The sequence below is a fragment of the Myotis lucifugus genome, unplaced genomic scaffold (assembly GCF_000147115.1).
Source record: "Myotis lucifugus unplaced genomic scaffold, Myoluc2.0 scaffold_24, whole genome shotgun sequence".
NCBI classification, from domain to species: Eukaryota; Metazoa; Chordata; class Mammalia; order Chiroptera; family Vespertilionidae; genus Myotis; species Myotis lucifugus.
In genome coordinates this window covers 8,898,017-8,918,810 of record NW_005871072.1, presented here as the reverse complement: position 1 = coordinate 8,918,810, position 20,794 = coordinate 8,898,017, and the positions used below count along the sequence as shown (strand labels likewise).

General features: G+C 38.9%; 1 protein-coding gene across 1 annotated transcript in view; it reads left to right on the top strand.

Annotated features, from left to right (window-relative positions):
- The window catches only part of SLAIN1 (SLAIN motif family member 1), a 63,242-nt gene that overhangs the window by 8,655 nt on the left and 33,793 nt on the right, over positions 1-20,794 (top strand). Inside the window, exons 2-3 of the mRNA XM_023751730.1 lie at positions 22-168; positions 14,699-14,838. Of these exons, the coding sequence (XP_023607498.1) occupies positions 22-168; positions 14,699-14,838 (287 nt within the window). The remainder of the gene's footprint in view (positions 1-21; positions 169-14,698; positions 14,839-20,794) is intronic.

The following is a 20,794-nucleotide window of genomic DNA, read 5'->3' as shown; positions in this document are numbered from 1 at the left end:
CGCGGGCTTTTTCGGCGCGAGCGCAAGCGGGCCGGAGCCGGAGAGGCGCAGGAGAGCCTCCCGGGGTACCCCTGCGCCGCCCTCACCGCCCCCCACGCTGCTGGACGAGGTGGAGCCGCTGGACCTGGAGAGCCTGGCAGCCTGGCGGACCGAGGACGACTACACCTGGTATTGCCGAGCTCCGCGCCCTGCCCCAGGACCCTGGCCTCCGAGGCCCGGAAAGGCGGGGAGGGCGTGGGCTGCAAGAGGGGGGCGGGCGGGCTCGCCAGGGCCCCCGGACGTGGTGGCCTGGCAGGTGCCAAGTTGGGCGCTGAAAGGAGGCTTAACTTGCGGGCGGAAACCTGCTTCCTTCCACGAGCTCCCGCCATGCAGAAGGGGATGAACTGGTCCCTCCATCTCCTTGCATTCTGCTCTCTGCTGATTTTTGGGTCCCAAGCTCCTCGTTCGCGTTCACTGAAAAACCCATGCTATTTTGTCCTTTTGTTACTCGGGCTTGCTCCTTTTCCCAGTCTTTTTTCGGTAGTGACGGGGATGGGGAGGGGTTGGCCTCAGCCTGTGACTGTTTCTGTTCTTTCTTCCCACACGAAGGCTGGAGGGGGTTCGCGGGTGGTCCCTCCTCCCGTGGCGTACCAGGCTGCTTAGCGATGGAGCTCCTCTCCTCAGAGTGCTCCTGCGCTCAGCTGTGCAGCCCTACGTCCATTCCCTGCGTTTTCATTGGTAGCTCCTCATTTCAGAGACTGACTTTGTTTTTTTAAAAGGTGGCTTTCCTATCCTATCAATCATGTTATAAAAAATGGGGCTTTTTAGGGAATGGAGTGGGCAGTTTGAAGACACTTTATTGCCTAGCAACAAAGGGACTTTCTTTAATTTTTAAAATTAAACTGTTGAAGAAAAGTGAGATTAGAGGAACTTATTTTTTTATTTTTCAGAAACTTTCAGTTATCAAAAAATGTGAGGCTGGCAGAATTTATTTTTCAGTTGAAATCTGATTAGCTCTTTCTGCTTTCCATCAGTGAGCCACTTCGGAGGGGTTCTAATTCTTGTATTGTTTATTTTCATGCAACTTGCTCACGGAGTAATACTAATATGCTTTCTTCAGTCACTAGAGGTGGTGGGGTACGGTCAGGTGAGTAGAAGCTTCCGATAGGGTGGGACTTAGGTTCATGCCAGGGAACATGAACAGCGCTCTCCTCCACACAGCAGTGGCCTGAAGAAGAGCTGCAATCCCTCTTTTATCTTGGTTTTTTAAATCTAAGACCCTTCCTACTTTTGCAAGCCGGGCTTTCCTGGCTTTCTTTGTTTTCCTATTGCATGATTGTGCAGGAGGGACTTGGAAATGGAGAACCTTACTGGTTTCCTTTTGGGGACCGTGTTGTTCCTTTTCCCTTATTCTGACGTGAGAACCCTGTAAAGTGCGTTCACTAATTGGTTTGCCTCCGAGAACCAAAATGCATGGAGCATATTCATATGTAAGGCATTCATCCTCCTTGTCAATACTTTACTCTTTGGTGGTAGCTCCAAGCTGTAAAAATCAAGACAACTTGCTACTTTCTGGAACTTTATGCCATTCTTTTTAGAAGCTGCACCTTTATTTTTGTGGAACCCAAGTGTATTGTAAGCTCAGTTTCAGCCTGAATATGGTACTGGAAAATGCTCTGTTGGTGGTTCTTAGGTTATCACTAACTATAAGACCTTATGCCACTCTCATATTATTTTGGGTTGATTTAGTCCCCATTTGACCTTTTCTGAAGATATGTACCTAAGTCATGGAAGGGAACTTGTTTGTATTTTTTGATGGAGATTAATTATGTGCCTTAAAATATTAGCATTTAAAAATTATTATGCTATTACTATTTTATAAGTATATTAGATTGGTGATAGTATGTACATAACTAATATGCTTTTAATATTTTCTCTTTTGAATGGATTTCTACCATAATTAGTTATCATCCAACTGTTGCTAATACTTGATATCTAGACTTTCCTTTTGTAGTTTATTTTTAATCAAAATAGCATTGAAATAACTTAAAAAAAATCACCTACTTAGTTGGATTAGCCTAGCAGCACTTTAGATGGTTTGAAGCAAATTTAAATTGTAGCAGGTTCTACCAATGTACTCAAGTATATAGGTGAATAGGTAAATCTTGCCTTGACACTACAAATGTTTTTACAGACATAGTATTTATAGAGTACTCTATCTTCTTCAAAACAAACCTAGGAATAGAATCCCAGGTGGAAAAACAGGGAGGGATCATTAATCTTAGTGGGATGGATGTAAACATTTAAGGTCACCTGATTTACAGGAAACTTTCTATCATAGCATTTATGCATTGAGATATTTTTGTATTGCAATATTTGGGCCTTTTGATGAATAAATAATCGCCAGGGTTTAACCCATTTGTTAATGCTTGCAAAGCTCTCTAAAGTTCTGTCATCACTGCAAACTGTATGTCCCTGTTTTGTGGTCTCGACTTAGGTCTTTTTTCCAAACGATTATTTAACCTATATGTATTTTCTATCTATAACAAAACAACACAAAATTTTAATGTAAGAAGAATGATGTGTTTTGCTTTTCATTTTGATGAAAAGATTTGAAACAAAACAGTTGTCTTATTTCTTCAAATATTTATCTCAGTTGAATTTAAATATTTAATTTTGCCATAATATCACCTAGTTATCTTAGCACAGTGCTGCTAGAATGAAGTGTCTCAGAAAATTAAAGTTGACTGTAGTTCCAGAACCTTAATTCTTAAGTCCAGTTATTATAGTCCCATACCATAGTGTCAGCTCCCTTATTTCACTGTTAAGGAACTGAAGTTCTTAAATGAAATGATTTATGTAAGCTCCTCCAGTTATGTACTGAAAGACCACAATCCAGATTGTTTTCACAAATTCAGAAGTGTTTAAACCATTGGGAATTTCCCTCAGCTTTGATGTGACCCATTAGTGGGCTATAAAGTCAGTTTAGTGGATTGTCAGCATTTTTTTAAATGAAGTGCAGTAGAATATAAAAGCGGAGTGCATTATATCTTACAATACAAACTTATCTTGGGTAAACTTATTTTAGTTTTACATGTGTGCGACCTGGGTTGAAATAGTAAATGTATTTGTGCATTATGGTCAGAGTTAGAAAAATTCCCCATTTCTATTGTTTGAAACCAAAATGAACTTGGAGAAAACAGGTGGGAAAGCAGAGCTCTCTCAAGATAGTGTAGCACTGGGGAAAGTCAGTTCTTGCACACCTCAACCAGGAAGGTAAGTCTATATTCAGAAAATGCCAAAATAAAAACATGCCGGCTAATACATGCTATGTAGTCATAAAACGGGGCCGTTATTTTAGTGGAGTGGTAATCAGCAAAATATTGAGACTTGTGTAAAGGGATTTTAACCTTGTCTAACTGGAAAGGACAGGAGGAAAGTTCATAATTCTAGAAGGAAAAAATGTTATGTATACAAAGTGAAGAAAATTTAATGAATGAATATTCATCTTCCATGTTTAACACCAAGACCTCAGACAGCTGGCTAAAATCCTTGCCAATTTTTCATCAAAGCTGTTGAACACCTTGTACTATACATATGGCACGGCTAAATTAGACCACCTAAACTGTTTTTTTTTTCCATAATTGATTTTCAGTGAAAAGACCAGAGGGTGCTTCACTTTCTGACAATGCTAATTGAAAACAGCAGTGTTTTCTAGGAGCCAAAAGGAGTTGACTGAAATATGTGCTGATGTGTCTTTGAAATGAGTAACTTCGAAATACTTCAGGGAGACACTGAAATAGAAGTTTAGACTTAACTGTGGATGGAGAGGAGAGAGTCTGCTATAGGACAGTTCAGTAACTAAAATTTAGATGTCATATATCCTTTTATAGCTTAGTGTGGTAGTACCTTTCTTTTGCAATGGCTGATCAGTTTGACCCTATCCAGGTGCTTGTTAATTGAACACTGTTTAATTTGACTAGGGATTGCTTTCCTTAAAACTTGTGATTGAAGTCTCTTAAAATTACTTTGAAAATTGCTACACATTACTTTTGAGAGACAGGTGTGTGTGTGTGTGTGTGTGTGTGTGTGTGTGTGTGTGTGTGATATAATATAGATATAGGTATATCTATATCAATCTATAGATTGATAGATATAGGTAGATAGTTAAATAGATATTGCTTTTGTATTATCCGGAGAAGGATGACTTTAGAACCAAAACATTTACTTCAGAATAATAAAGATTTTTTTCTGGGCAGTAGTAGTATTTTATTTGAAGCATTATGATGGGCTTTGTGTTACTTCTGATCTCCCAGTGTTAGCACATGAATTAAGTCTAGGGTCATATATGGAAAAGAAGATAGTTTATGAGAAGGATCAATTTCTAGCCATGTGCTTTTGGAAGTTATTGAAGTGAAGTTAGAGAAAACCAGAGTGGGACATTTCAAATATTCTTGTCAGACTCAATTATACCATCAATTAAACAATAGAAGTTGAAAGAGTAATTTCAACTAGGAGGTATGTTGTATTAATGATGGCAAAATAGGATATTGAAAATGTTGCTGGAATTGTAATGACAATGAATAAGGCAATTTTTAAAATGACTTTTTAGAAGATTAGACCAGTGAGGAGAAATTCAGGTTTTTCTTTATTTATCCAATTATAGAGACATATTGTACTCAAGTTTATAGCTACAGCATCTCTCTGTCTTTTTTCTTCTTTATTTGAATTCAGCTGTAGTTCTTAGCTATAGAAAGAGTAGGCGTGAGGCTATCTGGGCTACATTGTTTGGAGACTAACTCTGAAAATAACCACTTGTCTTAATACCATATATTTACATAGTACTTCAAAAGTTTTATCAAAGTAATACAATAAATAGGATGTATGCAGTTCAGAACTCACCTATAGCAAGGCTCATTACAGAAAGCAGCAGTCCTCTACTCGTTCCTGCCTTCGAGTCCTTCACACGGGCATCACTTTATACTCTTCTACCTGTTTCTTTTGTTCTTTACTTCTCAAGTCTTTATACAATATGAACTTAGACATCTGTAGACTTGTTTTGGAAGGAGCTCTCTTCCCCTCACCCCCAAACCACCATATCTCCTTTCCCTTCTCATGTTTTTTATAATTTTTGTATTAAATCATTATAATGCCTGTATTATGATTATAACTGTTATTAGCTGAACCCTGTTAATTGTATCTGACATTTATTGTCTCTAATCCCTTTGTTCCTCCAAGAGTTAATAATGGTCTCTCTTTTTTCCTCTTCACTTTCTTTAACCTATTATTATTTATCCAAATACTACTGGAGCCATTAAATTCCTCAGTAAGCCCAAACACATATGATAATCTTTTAAACCTGTCTTTAAAATGTAGGCGGTTTGGCTCAGTGGATAGAATGTTGGCCTGTGGAGTGAAAGGTCCCAGGTTCGATTCTAGTCAAGGGCACATGCCCAGGTTGTGGGCTCGATCTCCAGTAAGGGGGGTACAGGAGGCAGCCGAACAATGATTCTCTCATCATTGATCTTTTCTGCATGGAATTGTCTTTGTAATTTGCCAAGAATCATCATTCCACTATGTGTAGCTCTGTTTCTGGACCATATCTTTTTGTCCATTGATCTATCTCTCTCTCCCTCTCCTTTCCTCTCTGAAATCAATAAAAATATATTTTAAAAAATGTATTTTGTAGTGCCATTCCTTCTGGAACTCTTAAGCCCATTGCTCCAGTCTTTACTGTTTGCTCCTTAGGCTGGGTGCCCAGTATTATTGTCATGCGAATTCCTTAGGTTTCATTCCTGTATAGGATCTCCTATTTCTTAAATTATTTTCCTATTTCATTTATTCTTGCAGGTGGGGCACAGCCTCCATTAGCTTTCTGAGAAAGGGCACATGTATGAAAAGTACACTTTGAAATCCTGCATATTTGAGAATGTCTTTATTCTCTTCTTGTACAAGATTCATAATTGGGCTGTGTATAAAAGACTAAAAGTCAATCGTTTTCCCCTCATGTGTGAAGGCATTGTTCCATTTTGTTCTAATTTTTATTATTTTCTAGATACTGAAGTGCACTGTGGTTTGGATATATAATCCTTCCTGACCTTTTTTTTCTAGTTTTCTTTATCCCTAGTATTCTATAATATCACATTGTACCTTGGTATGGGCCTCTTTACTCATTTATTGTACTGGACATTTGTGGTACTTTCACTGTAACTCAATGGCTTACCTTTAGCCCTCAGAAATGTTCGCTTCTTTCCCCCCATAACCTTCTGTGTGTGTGTGTGTGTGTGTGTGTGTGTGTATGTATGTGTATGTGTGTGCGTGCACGTGTTTTAGAACTTGTAATCAGGTCTAGGTCCACCTGGTGCAGCCATTTAATTTTATCTCCATTGTAAATCTGCGTCTTTGTTTTGCTTCTGGGAGACTTCAACTTGCTTTTCCAAACTGACTTACTGAATATAATAGTTTCATTTTCCAAGAATGAAGAAACTATTTCTTTTTAATATCCTGTTTTTGTTTTATGAATGCAACATTTTCTCTCAGATGATCCTATATAATAAAAGCCTAATATGCTAAGTGTCCGGTCGTCCGTTCAACCAATCAAAGCATAATATGCTAATGATATGCTAAGGCTGTGCAACCGCTCCCTATGATGTGCACTGACCACCAGGGGGCAGACAGTTGACTGGTTGACCAGTCACTATGACATGCACTGACCACCAGGGGATAGACCAGTGATGGCGAACCTATGACACGCATGTCAGAGGTGACACGCGAACTCATTTTTTTGGTTGATTTTTCTTTGTTAAATGGCATTTAAATATATAAAATAAATATCAAAAATATAAGTCTTTGTTTTACTATGGTTGCAAATATCAAAAAATTTCTATATGTGACACGGTACCAGAGTTAAGTTAGGGTTTTTCAAAATGCTGGCACGCCGAGCTCAAAAGGTTCGCCATCACTGGGATAGACGCTCCAACCGGTAGGTTAGCTTGCTACTGGGGTCCGGCCAATCAGGACTGAGTGAGACAGGCAGGATATAACCTGAAACCCTCCCTCAGTCCCTCCTCAGCCTCGATCATGCACCAGTGGGGTCCCTTGGCCTGGCCTGCACCCTTTCACAATCCGGAACCCCTCAGGGGATGTCAGAGAGCCTGTTTTGGCCTGATCTGCTCATTTCAGGATCTTCCCCCTGGTGGTAAGTGCACTCCCACAGGGGGAGCGCTGCTCAGCCAGAAGCCAGGCTCATTGGTTTTCTGTTCATACCCAAAGGAGTTGTTGAAATTGATCTAAAATTCTGCAGGGGTGGAGCTTTTTGACTGGTATACTTTACTAAGTGATTGGGTGGGTAGCAGTTCAAGTTTCAGTATCTTTGAGTCTTCTCGTGGGCTTTTCTATTTTTCGAGACATAAACCTTCCATACTCCTGGAAGTTATAAGTAAGGCAGTCAGGTCTAGGGATGTAAAGGGTTCTAACTCTCATTTAGATACTCTGCTTCAGGAAGGTTCTGCATCCCTCCTTAAACTAAATTTGATGTGCCTGACGTCAGAGCTTCTCTGGCTCAGCCTATCCACATAGTAAGCCTCTGGTCTTAGGTTGTGATGGAGAAGCGGAGGTGGGCCTGGCTGTTATTGGGTAGAGTAGGGCTCTTGGGTTCCAGTTGTTCCTTATGCAGACTTTCAACTGAATTCCCTGCTTTCAGTCACATGATCTATGTTCTATGAACTTCAGGGTGGGAGTCAGACAAATAGCATGGATGGAAATAGAGTATGAACGACAGAAATTCCCATAAATAAATATGGCAGAGTGAGTCACATAGTAATCAAATGTGCCTGTGGAAAGTGAGCATTGCTTTTGAATTTGCTGTGAGGCTGTGTGGTGAAACGAAAGAACTATATTACATAGGCTCTGAGAGATGAAGGAAATCTTCCTGTGGAGTTCCCCTACAAGCAAAAAAACACACACACACACAAAAACAAAAAAAACACCCCCCCCCAAAAAAAACCTCTACCAAAAAAAAATGGTGTGAGTATCTGAAGTTCTGAGGCAAGCTGGTTGATGGAAGCTTCCTAGTAGCAGAAGATATGAGCTTTTGCCCCTCGTGATTCTAGAGGTAATGGGCAGAAAGTGCTTCAGAGAGTAGCTTCACATGGCAGCTGAGAAGGATTTGAGAAGAAGCAAAGGTTCAGATAGTGACATGATTTGTAGGTTTATTAAACAGTGAGGATGTTTTATTAACTGAAAGCCTAAAGATAAGGAAGTTTCTCACTTGACTAATTTAGTCAGGGCTCATTTATGTCAGGGCTGTGGCACCTGCTCCTCTCTGACTCACCTGTGTGGTAGATGGCTACTTGAGTCTCAAGTCTCAAGAATATTGAGGGACAGTTCCTATCTCATGACTTTTATTTTAAAAGCTTAATTGAGGGGAAATGTAAACTGCATATACTTAAAATGCACTATTTGATAGGTTTCGATATGTGGTCCACCCACAAACTGTCACCACAATCAAAAAGTGGCTATGCCCCACACCAAGTTTCTTTGTGGCCTTTTGTATTCCCTCTCTCCTGATCCTGCTCACTTCTCCAACCCAGGCAACCAGTGATCTGTTTTATTTCAGTCTGGATTGGTTTGCATTTCTTACACTGTTAGAGGCATGAAATCATATAGTATGTATTCTTTTTCATTTATTTGTGTTCGTTTGGCTTTTCACAATCAAAATAATTATTTTTAAATTCATCTGTGTTGTTCCTTGAATCAAAATATATAGTTCATTCCTTTTCATCCTGAGAGCTATTTAATTGTATGGACATAACAACGGTTTATCTAGTTATCTTTTTTTAAAATATATTGTATTGATTTCAGAGAGGGAGTGGGAGAGAGAATAGAAACATCAGTGATATGAGAGAATCGTTGATTGGCTGCCTCTTGCACACGCCCTACTGAGGTTCGAGCCCACAACCTGGTCATGTGCCCTTGACCAGAATTGAACCTGGGACCCTTCAGTACCCAGGCCAACTCTCTGTCCACTGAGACAAACCGGCTAGGGCATCTGTTCATCTTTTAATGAACAGTTGGGTTGTTTTCAGTTTTTGGCTATTACAAGCAAGTCTTTGTTATGGACACATGCATTCATGTCTTTATAGGCTAAATACTTAGTGACGTTTGAATGGCTGAAATGGAGAGTAGGGGTATGTTAACTTTTTAAGAAGCTGCCATAATCTTTTCCAAAGTGGTTGTGCCATTTTACATTTCTACCAGTGGTGTATCAGTTTCAGTTGCTCCACATCATCAGTATTTGCTGTGACTGGTCTTATTCATTTTAGCCATCTGATGGATGTATAGTAGTTCTAGTTTGCATTTGCAACAACCTCATTGTTGTTCTAGTTTGCATTTCCCTAATGACAAGCATATTTTCTATTTGCCGTTTGCCATCCATAGATTTTCTTTGGTGAAATGTTTGCTCAAATCTTCTGTCCATTTTTAAAAATTGGGTTGCTTATATATAGTCTACATACAAGTTTTTTAAATCAGATATATGATTTGTAAATATTTTCTTCCACTCTATGGTTCATCATTTGTTCTTTTAACAGTGTCTTTTCAAAGAGCAAAGTTTTAACTTTGAAGTTTAATTGATAATTTTTTCTTTTATGGATTATGCTTTTGGTATAAGCATAAATATTTAATCTTTATATCTAAGATTAAATATTTGCCAACCCAAGGATACAAAGACTTTCACCTGTGTTTTCTTCTAAAAATTTTGTATTTTCGGGTTTTACATTTTTGTCTGTCATCTGTTTTGTGTTAACTTTGGATATTGTGGGAAGTATCAATCAAAGTTCATTTTTGCATATGGATATCCATTTGTTCCAGCAGCATTTGTTCAAAAGATGATCTTTTCTGCATGGAATTGTCTTTGTAATTTGCCAAGAATCAGCATTCCATCTATGTGTAGCTCTGTTTCTGGACCATCTCTTTTTGTCCATTGATCTATTTATCTTCATGCCACATTGAAGCTGTCTTCATTACTATAGCTTTGTATGAGTCTCAGTCAGCAGTAGCTGTCTAACTTTGTTATTTTCTAAAGGTTATTTTGGCTATTCTGGGATCTTTGCATTTCCATGTGAATTATAGAGAAAGCTGTTACATTCTTGCAAAAAGCCTTCTGAGATTTTGATTGGGATTTTGTGTTAAATAGATAGCTCAACTTAAGAATAATTGACATCTTAATATTTAATCTTCTGACCCATAAATATTCTATTGATTTTTAGTGGGAGAGGGATGGAGGGAGACAGAGAGACAGAGAGAAATAGATGTGAAAGTGAAACATTCATCGGTTGCCTCTTGTACAACCCCCACTGGGGTTTGAGCCCAAAACTCAGGCATGTGCCCTGACCGGGAATGGAACCAGCAACCTTTTGGTGCATGGGCTGATGCCTAACCAACTGAGCCACACTGGCCAGGCCCTGACCCATAACTATTGTCTCTCCATTTATTTATATCTTTAATTTATCTCAGAGTATTTTGTAGCTTTCAGTGTATAGGTTTTGGCATCCTTTGTCAGATTTATCCTTAGGCTATGTGTGTGTGTGTGTGTGTGTGTGTGTGTGTGTGTGTGTTTTATGGTAGTGTAGTGGAAAGTGAAATTTCAAAAATACTGATTGTTGCTACTACTATATAGAAATACAATTAACTTTTATACATTGATCTGGTGGTATCCTATAGTCTTGCTAGAAAACTCCCTTATTAGTTCTAGTACCTTTTGTGTAGATTCCTCAGATTTTTTAAATATAGATAATCATGTCATCTGTGAGTAGACAGTTTTACTTCTTTCTTTCCAGTGTAACTGTTTTTATTTATTGTCTGATTGCACTGGCTAGAACCTCCAGCCCTCGTCTTGTTCTAATATTAGGGGAAAAGCATTCATGGTGCCTCACCATTACAGATGCTGTTTTTGTACACGTGTTTAAAGTGATCAAGGATGTTTCCTTCTATTCCTAACTTGCTGAGAGCTTTTGTCAGGAATGGATGCATTATGCTTTAGTCTTTGAGATTATTATATGGTTTTTCTGTTTTAGTGCATATGATAAGTTACATTTATGTTTGACTGGGAAGCCAACCTTTCATTCCTGAGATAAACCCTACTTGGTAATGATGAAGTATGCCTTTTATATATGGTTGAACTCAATTTGCTAAACTATTTAGAATTTTTGCTTCTATGTTCATGAGGGATATTGATCTTTAATTTCCTTCATTATAAGGTCTGAGTCTGGTTTCAGTATCAGTAACACTGATGTCATAAGATGTGTTAGGATGTGTTTCTCTTTTTTTTGTCGAGTTTGTCAAGAATTGGTATTCTTTTTATGTATTAGATAGAATTCAGTGGTGAAAACTTCTGGGTCTGGACTTTTTTTGTGGGTAGGTTTTTGTAATTTTCTATCCTTTTAGCCTGCGTGTTTATATTTAAAGTGTAAATGTTGTAGGCAGCATGTAATTGGGTCGTTTATGACCCCTTCGAAAATGAGGAGAATATTGTCCACATACCCATCAGAATATTTCCCCTTAGTTTTTATTGGTTAGGATTGTGTTCAGGGCTTGTGCCTAAACCAGTCACTGGGCAAACAGGAACAATGGGATTACTACAATTGGCTTAGCGCAGTGCATCCATCCTCAGTGTGTCTCCAGACAGCTGTATCAGTATCCCCTGGGAACTGGTTAGACATTCTGAGTTCTTAGACCCCATCTCCAAACCTACTGAATCGGGTAGACTTGCCTGTAATCAGGTGTTAGCAAGTTTTGTTTCAACAAGCCCTCTTAAAGATTTCAATGCACCAAAGATTGAGAACAACTGGCCTAGAATAACCTTTTCTGGGGGTCTAGAGAGCTACCCGGTTCTGGACAGTTCAGGAGTTCTTTAGCAGGGGAGGGTGAATGGGATGGATTTACATAGGTAGGTGATAATCTTGTCCCAGTAGACGGAGGTGGGGCCCAGGAATATAAATTTTTAACTAATCAATATAATCTTGGTGAAGGCAGGATTGTCCACATTCTCAGGGAATGATGATATATTGGGATTACTATTAAATCGATTCAAACAGATATTTTAGAATCCTCATTTGCAATAGGAGTTAGCAGATTGTATCCTACTGGTACATTGGGCCTGCTGCCTGGTTTATATGGCTGGTCAGCTAAATTTTTACATTATTATTTTTTTATACTGCCTACAAGAAACTCACTTTATATTCCTTTTTTATTTAAAATTTTTGTTGACACTATTGCAGATGTCTCCCATCCCTCTCCCCTCCTTTGCCCACCTCTATCCAGCTCCTGTCCCCTTCCCCTCCTTTGAACCTCACCGCACTGTTGTCTGTGTCCATGGGCTATGCATATGTGTTCTTTAGCTAATTCCTTCACCTTTCTTGATCCAGTCTCCCTCACCTTCCTCCCCTCTGACATTTGCCAGTCTGTTCCATGTATCCATGCCTCTGATTCTATATTGTTCATCAGTTTGTTTTGTTTGTTAGATTCCATATATTAGTGAGATCATATGGTATTTGTCTTTCTCTGGCTGGCTTATTTTGCTTAGCATAATAATCTCCAGGTCCATCCAGGTTGTCTTAAAGGGTAAGAGTTCCTTCTTTTTTATAGCAGCGTAGTTGGTCCATTGTGTAAATGTACCACCGATTTTTAAAATATGTATTTTAAAATATGTTTTTATTGATTTCAGAGAGAGGATGGAGAGGGAGAGGGATAGAAAATCAATGAAGAGAGAGAATAATTGGTTAGCTGTCCCCTACACACCCCCGACTGGGGATGGAGCCTGAAACCCAGGCATGTGTCCTGATCGGGAATCAAACCTTTACCTCCTGGTTTAACACTCAACCACTAAGCCACTGAGGGGCACTTAAGCAGTTTCCAGATCTTGGCCATTGTAAATAATGCTGCTATGAACATAGGGGTGCATATATTCTTTCTGACTGGTATTTCGGGATTCTTAGGATATATAATCAGAAGTGGGATTGCTGGGTAAAAAGGCAGTTCTATTTTTTATTTTTTAAGGAAACTCCACACTGTTTTCCACAATGGCTACGCCAACCTACATTCCCACCAACAGTGCACTAGGGTTCCCTTTTCTCCACATCCTTGCCAGTGTCGGCCTGGGGACTGACTAAATAATATTTGTTATATTACTAAATAGTTAAAAAAAATCAAAAGAATCCTATTTCATGACATCTGAAAATCAGCTTTTAATGAGTATGGGTAAAGTTTATAGGAACTTATTCATTTGCATATCATCTATGATGTCTTTGGACTGTAATAGTAGAGTCGAGTGGTTGTGACAGAGCCTGGCCCACAAAGCCTAAATACTTACTAGCTGGCCCTTTACAGAAAAAGTTTGCCCATCCCTGACTTAAAACAATAACTTACCAATGAACAGTATATTCCCCAACCATCCTGGATAACTGATAAATTACTCTAGTAGGTGGGAGTCCTGACTATAAACAGTAAAAGAGTGAATAATGAAGTGTTATTTCAAGAAAGTGCACTCATTAGAATTATGGTAACTTTGAAGGAATATTACTTTAATGAGATTTGTAATTAGAAGCAGCTTTATAAGGTCAATTATTAGTGATTATAATTTTCTTTCTTTTTTAAGTTAACTATTGGTTAATCCTCAAGATAAAACTTTTTATATAACCCTATCACTGAAATTCTAAAATTTACCTTAGCACCGTATATCAATGATAGGAAATCTTTGTTTTAACTTACAGTGCCTCCTTGTTATTTTGAACCTACCCATTATTATGTAACTATTAGAGGCCCAGTGCATGAAATTCGTGCACTTGGTGGTGGGGTCCCTCAGCCCAGCCTGCGCCCTCTTGCAGTCTGGGAGCCCTCAGACAAGCCATTAGTCAGACATCCTTAGCGCTGCCGCAGAGGCCGGAGAAGCTCCCGCCACCACCGCTGTGCTCACCTGCCGTGAGCCCGGCCTCAGGGCTTCTGGCTGAGCGGCGCTCCCCCTGTGGGAGAGCACTGACCACCAGGGGGCAGCTTCTGCATTGAGTGTCTTCTCCCTGGAGGTTAGTGCGTGTCATAGAAGCCAGTCATTCTGCTGTTCGGTTATTTCCATATTAGCCTTTTATTATATAGGATGGTATAGATGCTGGAAGGGAACTCTTCCTAAAATACATTCAAAAGCTGTTTGTTTGGCTTTAATAAGAAAGAAGCACTTACCAAATTTAGAATAGACTTTGACTAGAGAACTATCTGATTATTTGAAGGTTGAGAGCATGAATAAACAACTGACATTCACTTGTAAAAAGGACATAAAATTTGCTTTGTTTGCTATGTCATGCTTACGTACATTAGCTCAAGTTCATGTAAGATTCTATTGCCAAGAAAGAGATGAAAATGTTTCTTTCTAGAAAAGTGAGGTAGTCAGATCATCCTGGTATCTGTTCAAGGTTAGTTCAATAACAAAAGCCTCCAATCTCTGACTCTGAGATATATTTTCAGAGTTTTTGGAGTCCTTCCCACCAAGCTGCAGTCCCATTCTACTTGGGGATGTTTGTCTGTTAAAAAGTAGTTTGGGTACTTAAACTAATCAAATGTGAGTTCTGTTTTGGTAGAAATTGTTAATAAATACGTGTTATTTTCTCTAGAAGACAGGTAATCTCTACATACCTATATAATACCTATAATGTAGATTTCTCTTTTTAAGGTTATACGTTGGGTCTTCAAAGACATTCTCATCATCAGAAAAATCCCTGAGCCCTTTGCAGTGGTGTAGACACGTCCTAGATAATCCGACTCCGGAGATGGAAGCAGCAAGGCGCTCCCTGTGCCATAGACTGGAGCAAGGTAATTGCAAACCGATACCTTTACATTCTCAGACTCTTGACACTGTCAACTCTGTTTTTGCTGATTTTGGAATAGATACTTAAATGGAAAAGCCTTGCCCTGAGGTGTGGCTGTTGCATGCACTTCACATGTATTACACATCAGGGGTTCTTAATATAGAACATATTTATTTATTAATATTGAACATATTTAGTTTTTAATATGGAACATATTTAGTTTCGTGCTTATTTTTTATCCAGATTTCTAGCTTGTATTAGTTTGTATTGCACAGTAGGAATACATTTTTTTTTCTTTCTGTTTGCAAATATACTATAACTAAAACGGGTCAGTCTTAAATTCTCTGGGGATAGTAACAAGGTTGTGTGGCTGACTTCCAAGATAGAAAACTGAAGATTCATTGGATGTGAGTACTGACCATTTTAAGTTCCTTAACTGTTTAGTTGGTTGTATAACTGGAAGTACTAACCTTCATAAATAGGAAAATAATCTTGTATTATATGTAGCATTAATTAACTTATGGAGCCCAACACAAGTTTAAATTTAAAAAAATTAGGACTGTTGTAAAAAGAAAAATGGCAAAAGAAATGAGTAGTACTCAGCTCCTTTGATTAAGTAGACTACTTAAATAAAGCTGTGATTATTTAGGCTTTTGATTGTCTCTTAACTTCTCAGTATCTGATTCATTATCTAGGAACACTATTTCTATCCCATGGATGACCTGCCTCCAATTGTCAACTTGAGTTTGAAAATGCAGATTTCTGCCTGGCCAGCATGGCTCAGTGGTTGAGCATCCACCTATGAACCAGGAGATCACGGTTCGATTCCTGGTCAGGGCACATACTCAGGCTGCCAGCTTGATCCCCAGTGTGGAGTGTGCAAGGCAGCCAGTCAATGATTTTCTCTCATCATTGGTGTTTTCTAGCTCTCTTTCCTTCTCCCTTCCTCTCTGAAATCAATTAAAAGGAAAGAAAATACAGATTCCTGCCTCTTCCAGACTAAACAATCAGTGTAGCTGGGAGTAGCGCCAAGGGAATCGGCATCCACAAGCTCACAAGTGTGGCTCTTATGGGCACTGCAGTTTGAGAACAGTGCCTATGAAGCTCTTCAGGGATAATGAATGATTATAAAAATATTTGGACGTGATAAGACAAAGTATAATAGGTAACATTTCTTGAGCTCTTAATTCTGTGATAGAACATTAAGTTTTTCATATCCTTTATTTTATTCAGTCTCACCCCACTCAACTGCGGTTGGTACTATCCTCACTTTTAGAGGTGAGAAAAGTGAAGTTTAGAGAAATTTGGGGGATTATGAGGCCAGAGTGATACCCTGGGGGCAGAGATAAGAGCCTGGGTGTCCCCAGTGCCGAAGACTGTCCTTAACCAGTATTCTCACCTGTGTTTTTTGTTTGTTTTTTGGCACAGTCATTAGTAAATTTCAGTCTGTTTTAAATATTTGGGGAAGATCAAATTTAAAAAGCATGTTTTATTAACATTTTAAAGTGAAATAAGTTATTTAGTAATAGAAAGTTGAAGAGTGGAATAGGAACAAAGGAGTATTGGGGTTAAAACTTTGGCAACAGATGCTTATCTAAGAGAGCAGCTCTCAGAGTCAGAAGACTAATCTTGATTCTGTTCCCTTTTACCTGCATGACCCTAAGCCACCATTTAATCCCTCTGGATGTTTCCCTTTCAAGGTTGTTTAGCTCATCTCTAAATTTCTTTATCCTTGATTCAAGGACTTTTTAGATGTACATTTTTAAAATACATGAATGTGTCTTAACTTTATTTAAAATAAAATTTAGAACTAGAGTTCTTTAGCTCAGGGGTCACATACTTTTCTGAAAGGGACCGGATAGTAATAGGTTAGGCTTTGCAGCCCCACAATCCTTGCCATCACTAGAAAGCAGCCATAGATGCAGACATTAATGAACACGGCTGTATTCCAATAAGTCTTTACCTTCTGACATTGAGATTTGAATTTCATGTGATTTTTTTTTCATGTGTCACAAAATAATATTTTTATTTTTTTAAAGCATTAGAAAGTGTTAAAACCATTCTTAGCTGGTGGGTATTAAACAGGCAGATTGGATTTGGGCCCTTCCGACCATTTGCATATAGGGTACATTGACATATACTCTTTTTTTTTTTCCAATAGGGGAGTGGCTTTTGTTAAATTTGATGTAAATAATCCTGATTGCTGGGGGCTTTTGAGAATTTAGACTAAGAGCCTGATTATCTGATTTTCCACTCATTGACTAGGGGCTAAAGCAGAATTGTGAGGTCATGGGGAAATGAACTGAAAGCTGGAGTTTTATTTATGATGTTACTTATTTAAATTTTGTGTAATAGAAGTTAAGCAGAACACTAGCATTTCAAAATCAAAATTAGTCTTTTGCTAAATTTGTAAATCCTCTTTTGCTCTAAGACTAAATGCTTTTGTTCCAAAGATCCATAATCCCAATATGTGATAAGAAGTAACCCCATAGAACAGGTAATCATTGGTTGAATTTCTATTTTTGAAACTTATATTTTATAAAGCATTATGTCTGTAGTTTAGAAATATTAGTCTTATGGGTAATTTAAGAAAAATAGCAAATTCCTACCCCATCCTCTCATTCCGTTTTATTACCTAGATATAATTACTCAACAAAAGCTATTTGGCCCCGGCTCACTGGTTAGAGCATAAGCCTGTGCACTGAAGGGTTGAAGGTTCAATGCCTGGTCAAGGGCACCTACCTCTCCTGGGTTGCAAGTATCAGTTGGGGTGGGTGTGGGAGGCAACCAATCGATGTCTCTCTCACCTCTCTCTCTCTCTCTCTCTCTCTCTCTCTCTCTCTCTCTTTCTCTTTCTCTTCCTCTCTTCCTCCCCCCCTTCCCCACCTTCCACTCTCTCTGAAATGCAATGGGGGAAACAATCTTCCAGTTAGAATTAACAATAAAAGCTATTTGTTTTTATTTTGTTGTTTGCCTCTCTATAAATTCCATGCCTATATGGCTATTGCTTGAGTTGTAAATTTTAAACATTATCCATTGGCTTTCTGCTTTGGGTGGTGAAGGTTTAATATTTTTTAACAATTCCCCCCTCTCCCCCCCCCAATATGGTACTTTTTTTTTTTTAACATATCCTCCCATGTAGCTTTTTACTAATTCTAGGATGCATCAATTGATTATGATAGAAATAGTCACATCTAAGCCACACAGTTTTGCCTAGAGTTAATTGTAAAAAGACACTTACTTGATTTTTTTGGTCTTTGTCATTAATTTATCCCCAGACTCTCCAAATGGGTCTTTGTCATTAATTTATCCCCAGACTCTCCAAATGAGCCATCCTTTGTACAGTTGGACATATATATTTATTTAATTATTAAATATATTTAGTGATTTTAGAGAGGAAGGGAGAGAGAGACAGAAACATCAATAATGAGAGAGAATCATTGATTGGCTGCCTCCTGCATGTCTCCTACTGGGGATCAAGCCCGCAACCCAAGCATGTGCTCTTGGCCGGAACCGAACCTGGGACCCTTCAGTCCGCAGGCCGACGCTCTATCCATTGAGCCAAACCAACTAGGGCAAAGCCAATTTTAAAAAAACAACTATTCCTCCTGGTAGTGTCCTGTGTTCTCTTACTCCAGACTGAACTGGCTCTCTGTGGCCCTGTGCACAGCTGTCACGGTGGACCTTCCTTCTTCTCTCTTCAGTGCTGTATCACCTGTCTCCTTGCTGGAGAGAATTCCTTTTCCTTATATTCCATTTTAGTAAAATATATTCTCCTGTTGCTTTTGGGGGGAGTAGGAGAGAATAGAGGATCCATGGGAGAGCCTCATATGTCTGGAAGTGCCTTGGTTGTACCCTCACTCTTACACTTGATTGGTTTTTGGACTCGGTATGGAATTCTGTGGTTTCTCAGTATAGAAACCTTTCCAACAGAGTTTAGAAGGCATTAGTCCATTATATTTTAGCTTCAGGATTGCTTTTGAAGTCCTGTTTCTTTCTTGTTTCTGATTCTTGTGACCTTTCTATTTAAAATACACTAGGCTGCCGAAACCGGTTTGGCTCGGTGGATAGAGCGTCGTCCTGCGGACCGAAAGGTCCCAGGTTCGATTCCGGCCTGGAAACTCAAGTTGGGAAAAATTTTAAGCATTACTTCTTTATAATTCTCCCCTCCCCTCCAGTTTTCTCTGTTCTTTCTTTCCAGATACGCCTTTTATCAAATCTCAAATCTCCTGGATTCCTGTTCCCATTTCTCTCTCTCTCTCTCTCTCTCTCTCTCTCTCTCTTTCTGTCTCTCTCTCTCTTATCGATTTTTTTTCCTACTTTCTTGGATTTTTTTTAAAAACCTCTTCTACACTCTTTGCTGCATATTTATTAAGTATCTTCTGTGTGTCAGGGACCATTGTAGGTAATGGGGATACAGCAGTGATCAAAACTGATGTTAAGTCCTGTGCTCACTGAATTTTTTACTTTCTGGTCTGTACTGACTTTACACTTACTCCTCCTGTTTTTGTGTAAGGTACTCTTATTTGTGTAATGTAACTTAAATCTAGCAGCTTTCTGTTTCAGTTTACATAATAAAAGCCATCTTTGAGGAAAGCAGGGGAGGGAGCCCAAGGGTTTCAGTACTTTGCTATAGACTTTGAAACAGTTGTCCTGTTTTGGTTTCATCCTAGAATCCCTACCCTCTGTGGTACCTGGAACCTTCAATTCCAGAACCCTCCCAGGTCCTTGTTGGCTTCTCCCCCACTGTGGGCCCTCAGAGCAGTGAGTGCTGAACGGAAGTCTGTTACCTGCTGTTCATCTGTTGTCTCACTTCTGAATGAAATGACTTGACTTAGCCTGATGGGGCCTCCGCCCCTATTGTCTTTCATCTGGGTTTAGAAGACTTTTAGTTTAGTTGCCATCCTAGTATAGGTTTGTAAGAGAATAAATAACTCATATTTTGTCCTTCATATTGAAGAATTCTTACTGGCTTTCAATTTAGGGGGTCCTTTGTCAATGATAGCTAATTAACATATCACAAATTACAGTTTACTTAAATGTTATTAATAATTAGTATAAATATTTAATTGAAATAATGTGAGCATTCTATATTTTAGAAGTTTCAAGTAACTCTAATGAAGCGTTTTCTTTTTTATTTAGGCTTAATTTCTCTCTTGAACAGTCAGCATTTTCAGGGAACAAATATTATTGAGCATTTTCTTTGAGACCAGGACTCTTCATTTGAGTATAAATTGCTCAAGGACAGGGTCACACCAGGTAGAAGGGAACCTGGCCTATCCTATAGGCTGTTGCTAAAATAAATGAATTTTTATTTCTTTCTGAACCCAATGTCACAATGACTACTGTTACGATTTCAGTTTGGGTTTTGAATATTTTAAGATGGGGTGGAGTCTTCGCACCACTTTCCGTACTAGCCATTTCTTTCTTCCAAAAGAAAGTCTGGCGTCACTTGAAGTATCAGCTTGTGGCATTGTTTTCCCACTCACCGGCATGTTTAATTTTAAATAATCAGTTTTTACTTATTTTACTGCATTTTGTTGCAAAATGATCAGTAGTTGTATACATTCCCATGAATTAAAAGACTATTTGGTAAAACCATCCACTGCCATGACAAGGAGCAATTAGGGATTAGATTTGAAGAAAGGGTAAACTCATCCTTTCAGTCTCTGGCTCTCTCTCTCTCTCTCTCTCTCTCTCTCTCTCTCTCTCTCTCTCTCTCTCTTTCCTTTAAATCCTCACCTGAGGACATGCTTAGAGAGGCAGAGAGAGAGAGAGGCAGGGAGAGAAACATGGATGTGAGAGAGGAACATTGGTTGCCTTCTGTATATGCCCCAACTGGGGATCGAACCTGCAACCCAGGTATATGCCCTGACTGTAAATTGAATGAGCAGCCTCCTGGTGCCCAGGATGACGCTCAACCAACTGGGCCACTTCGGCTGGGCTCTGTCTCTCTTTAT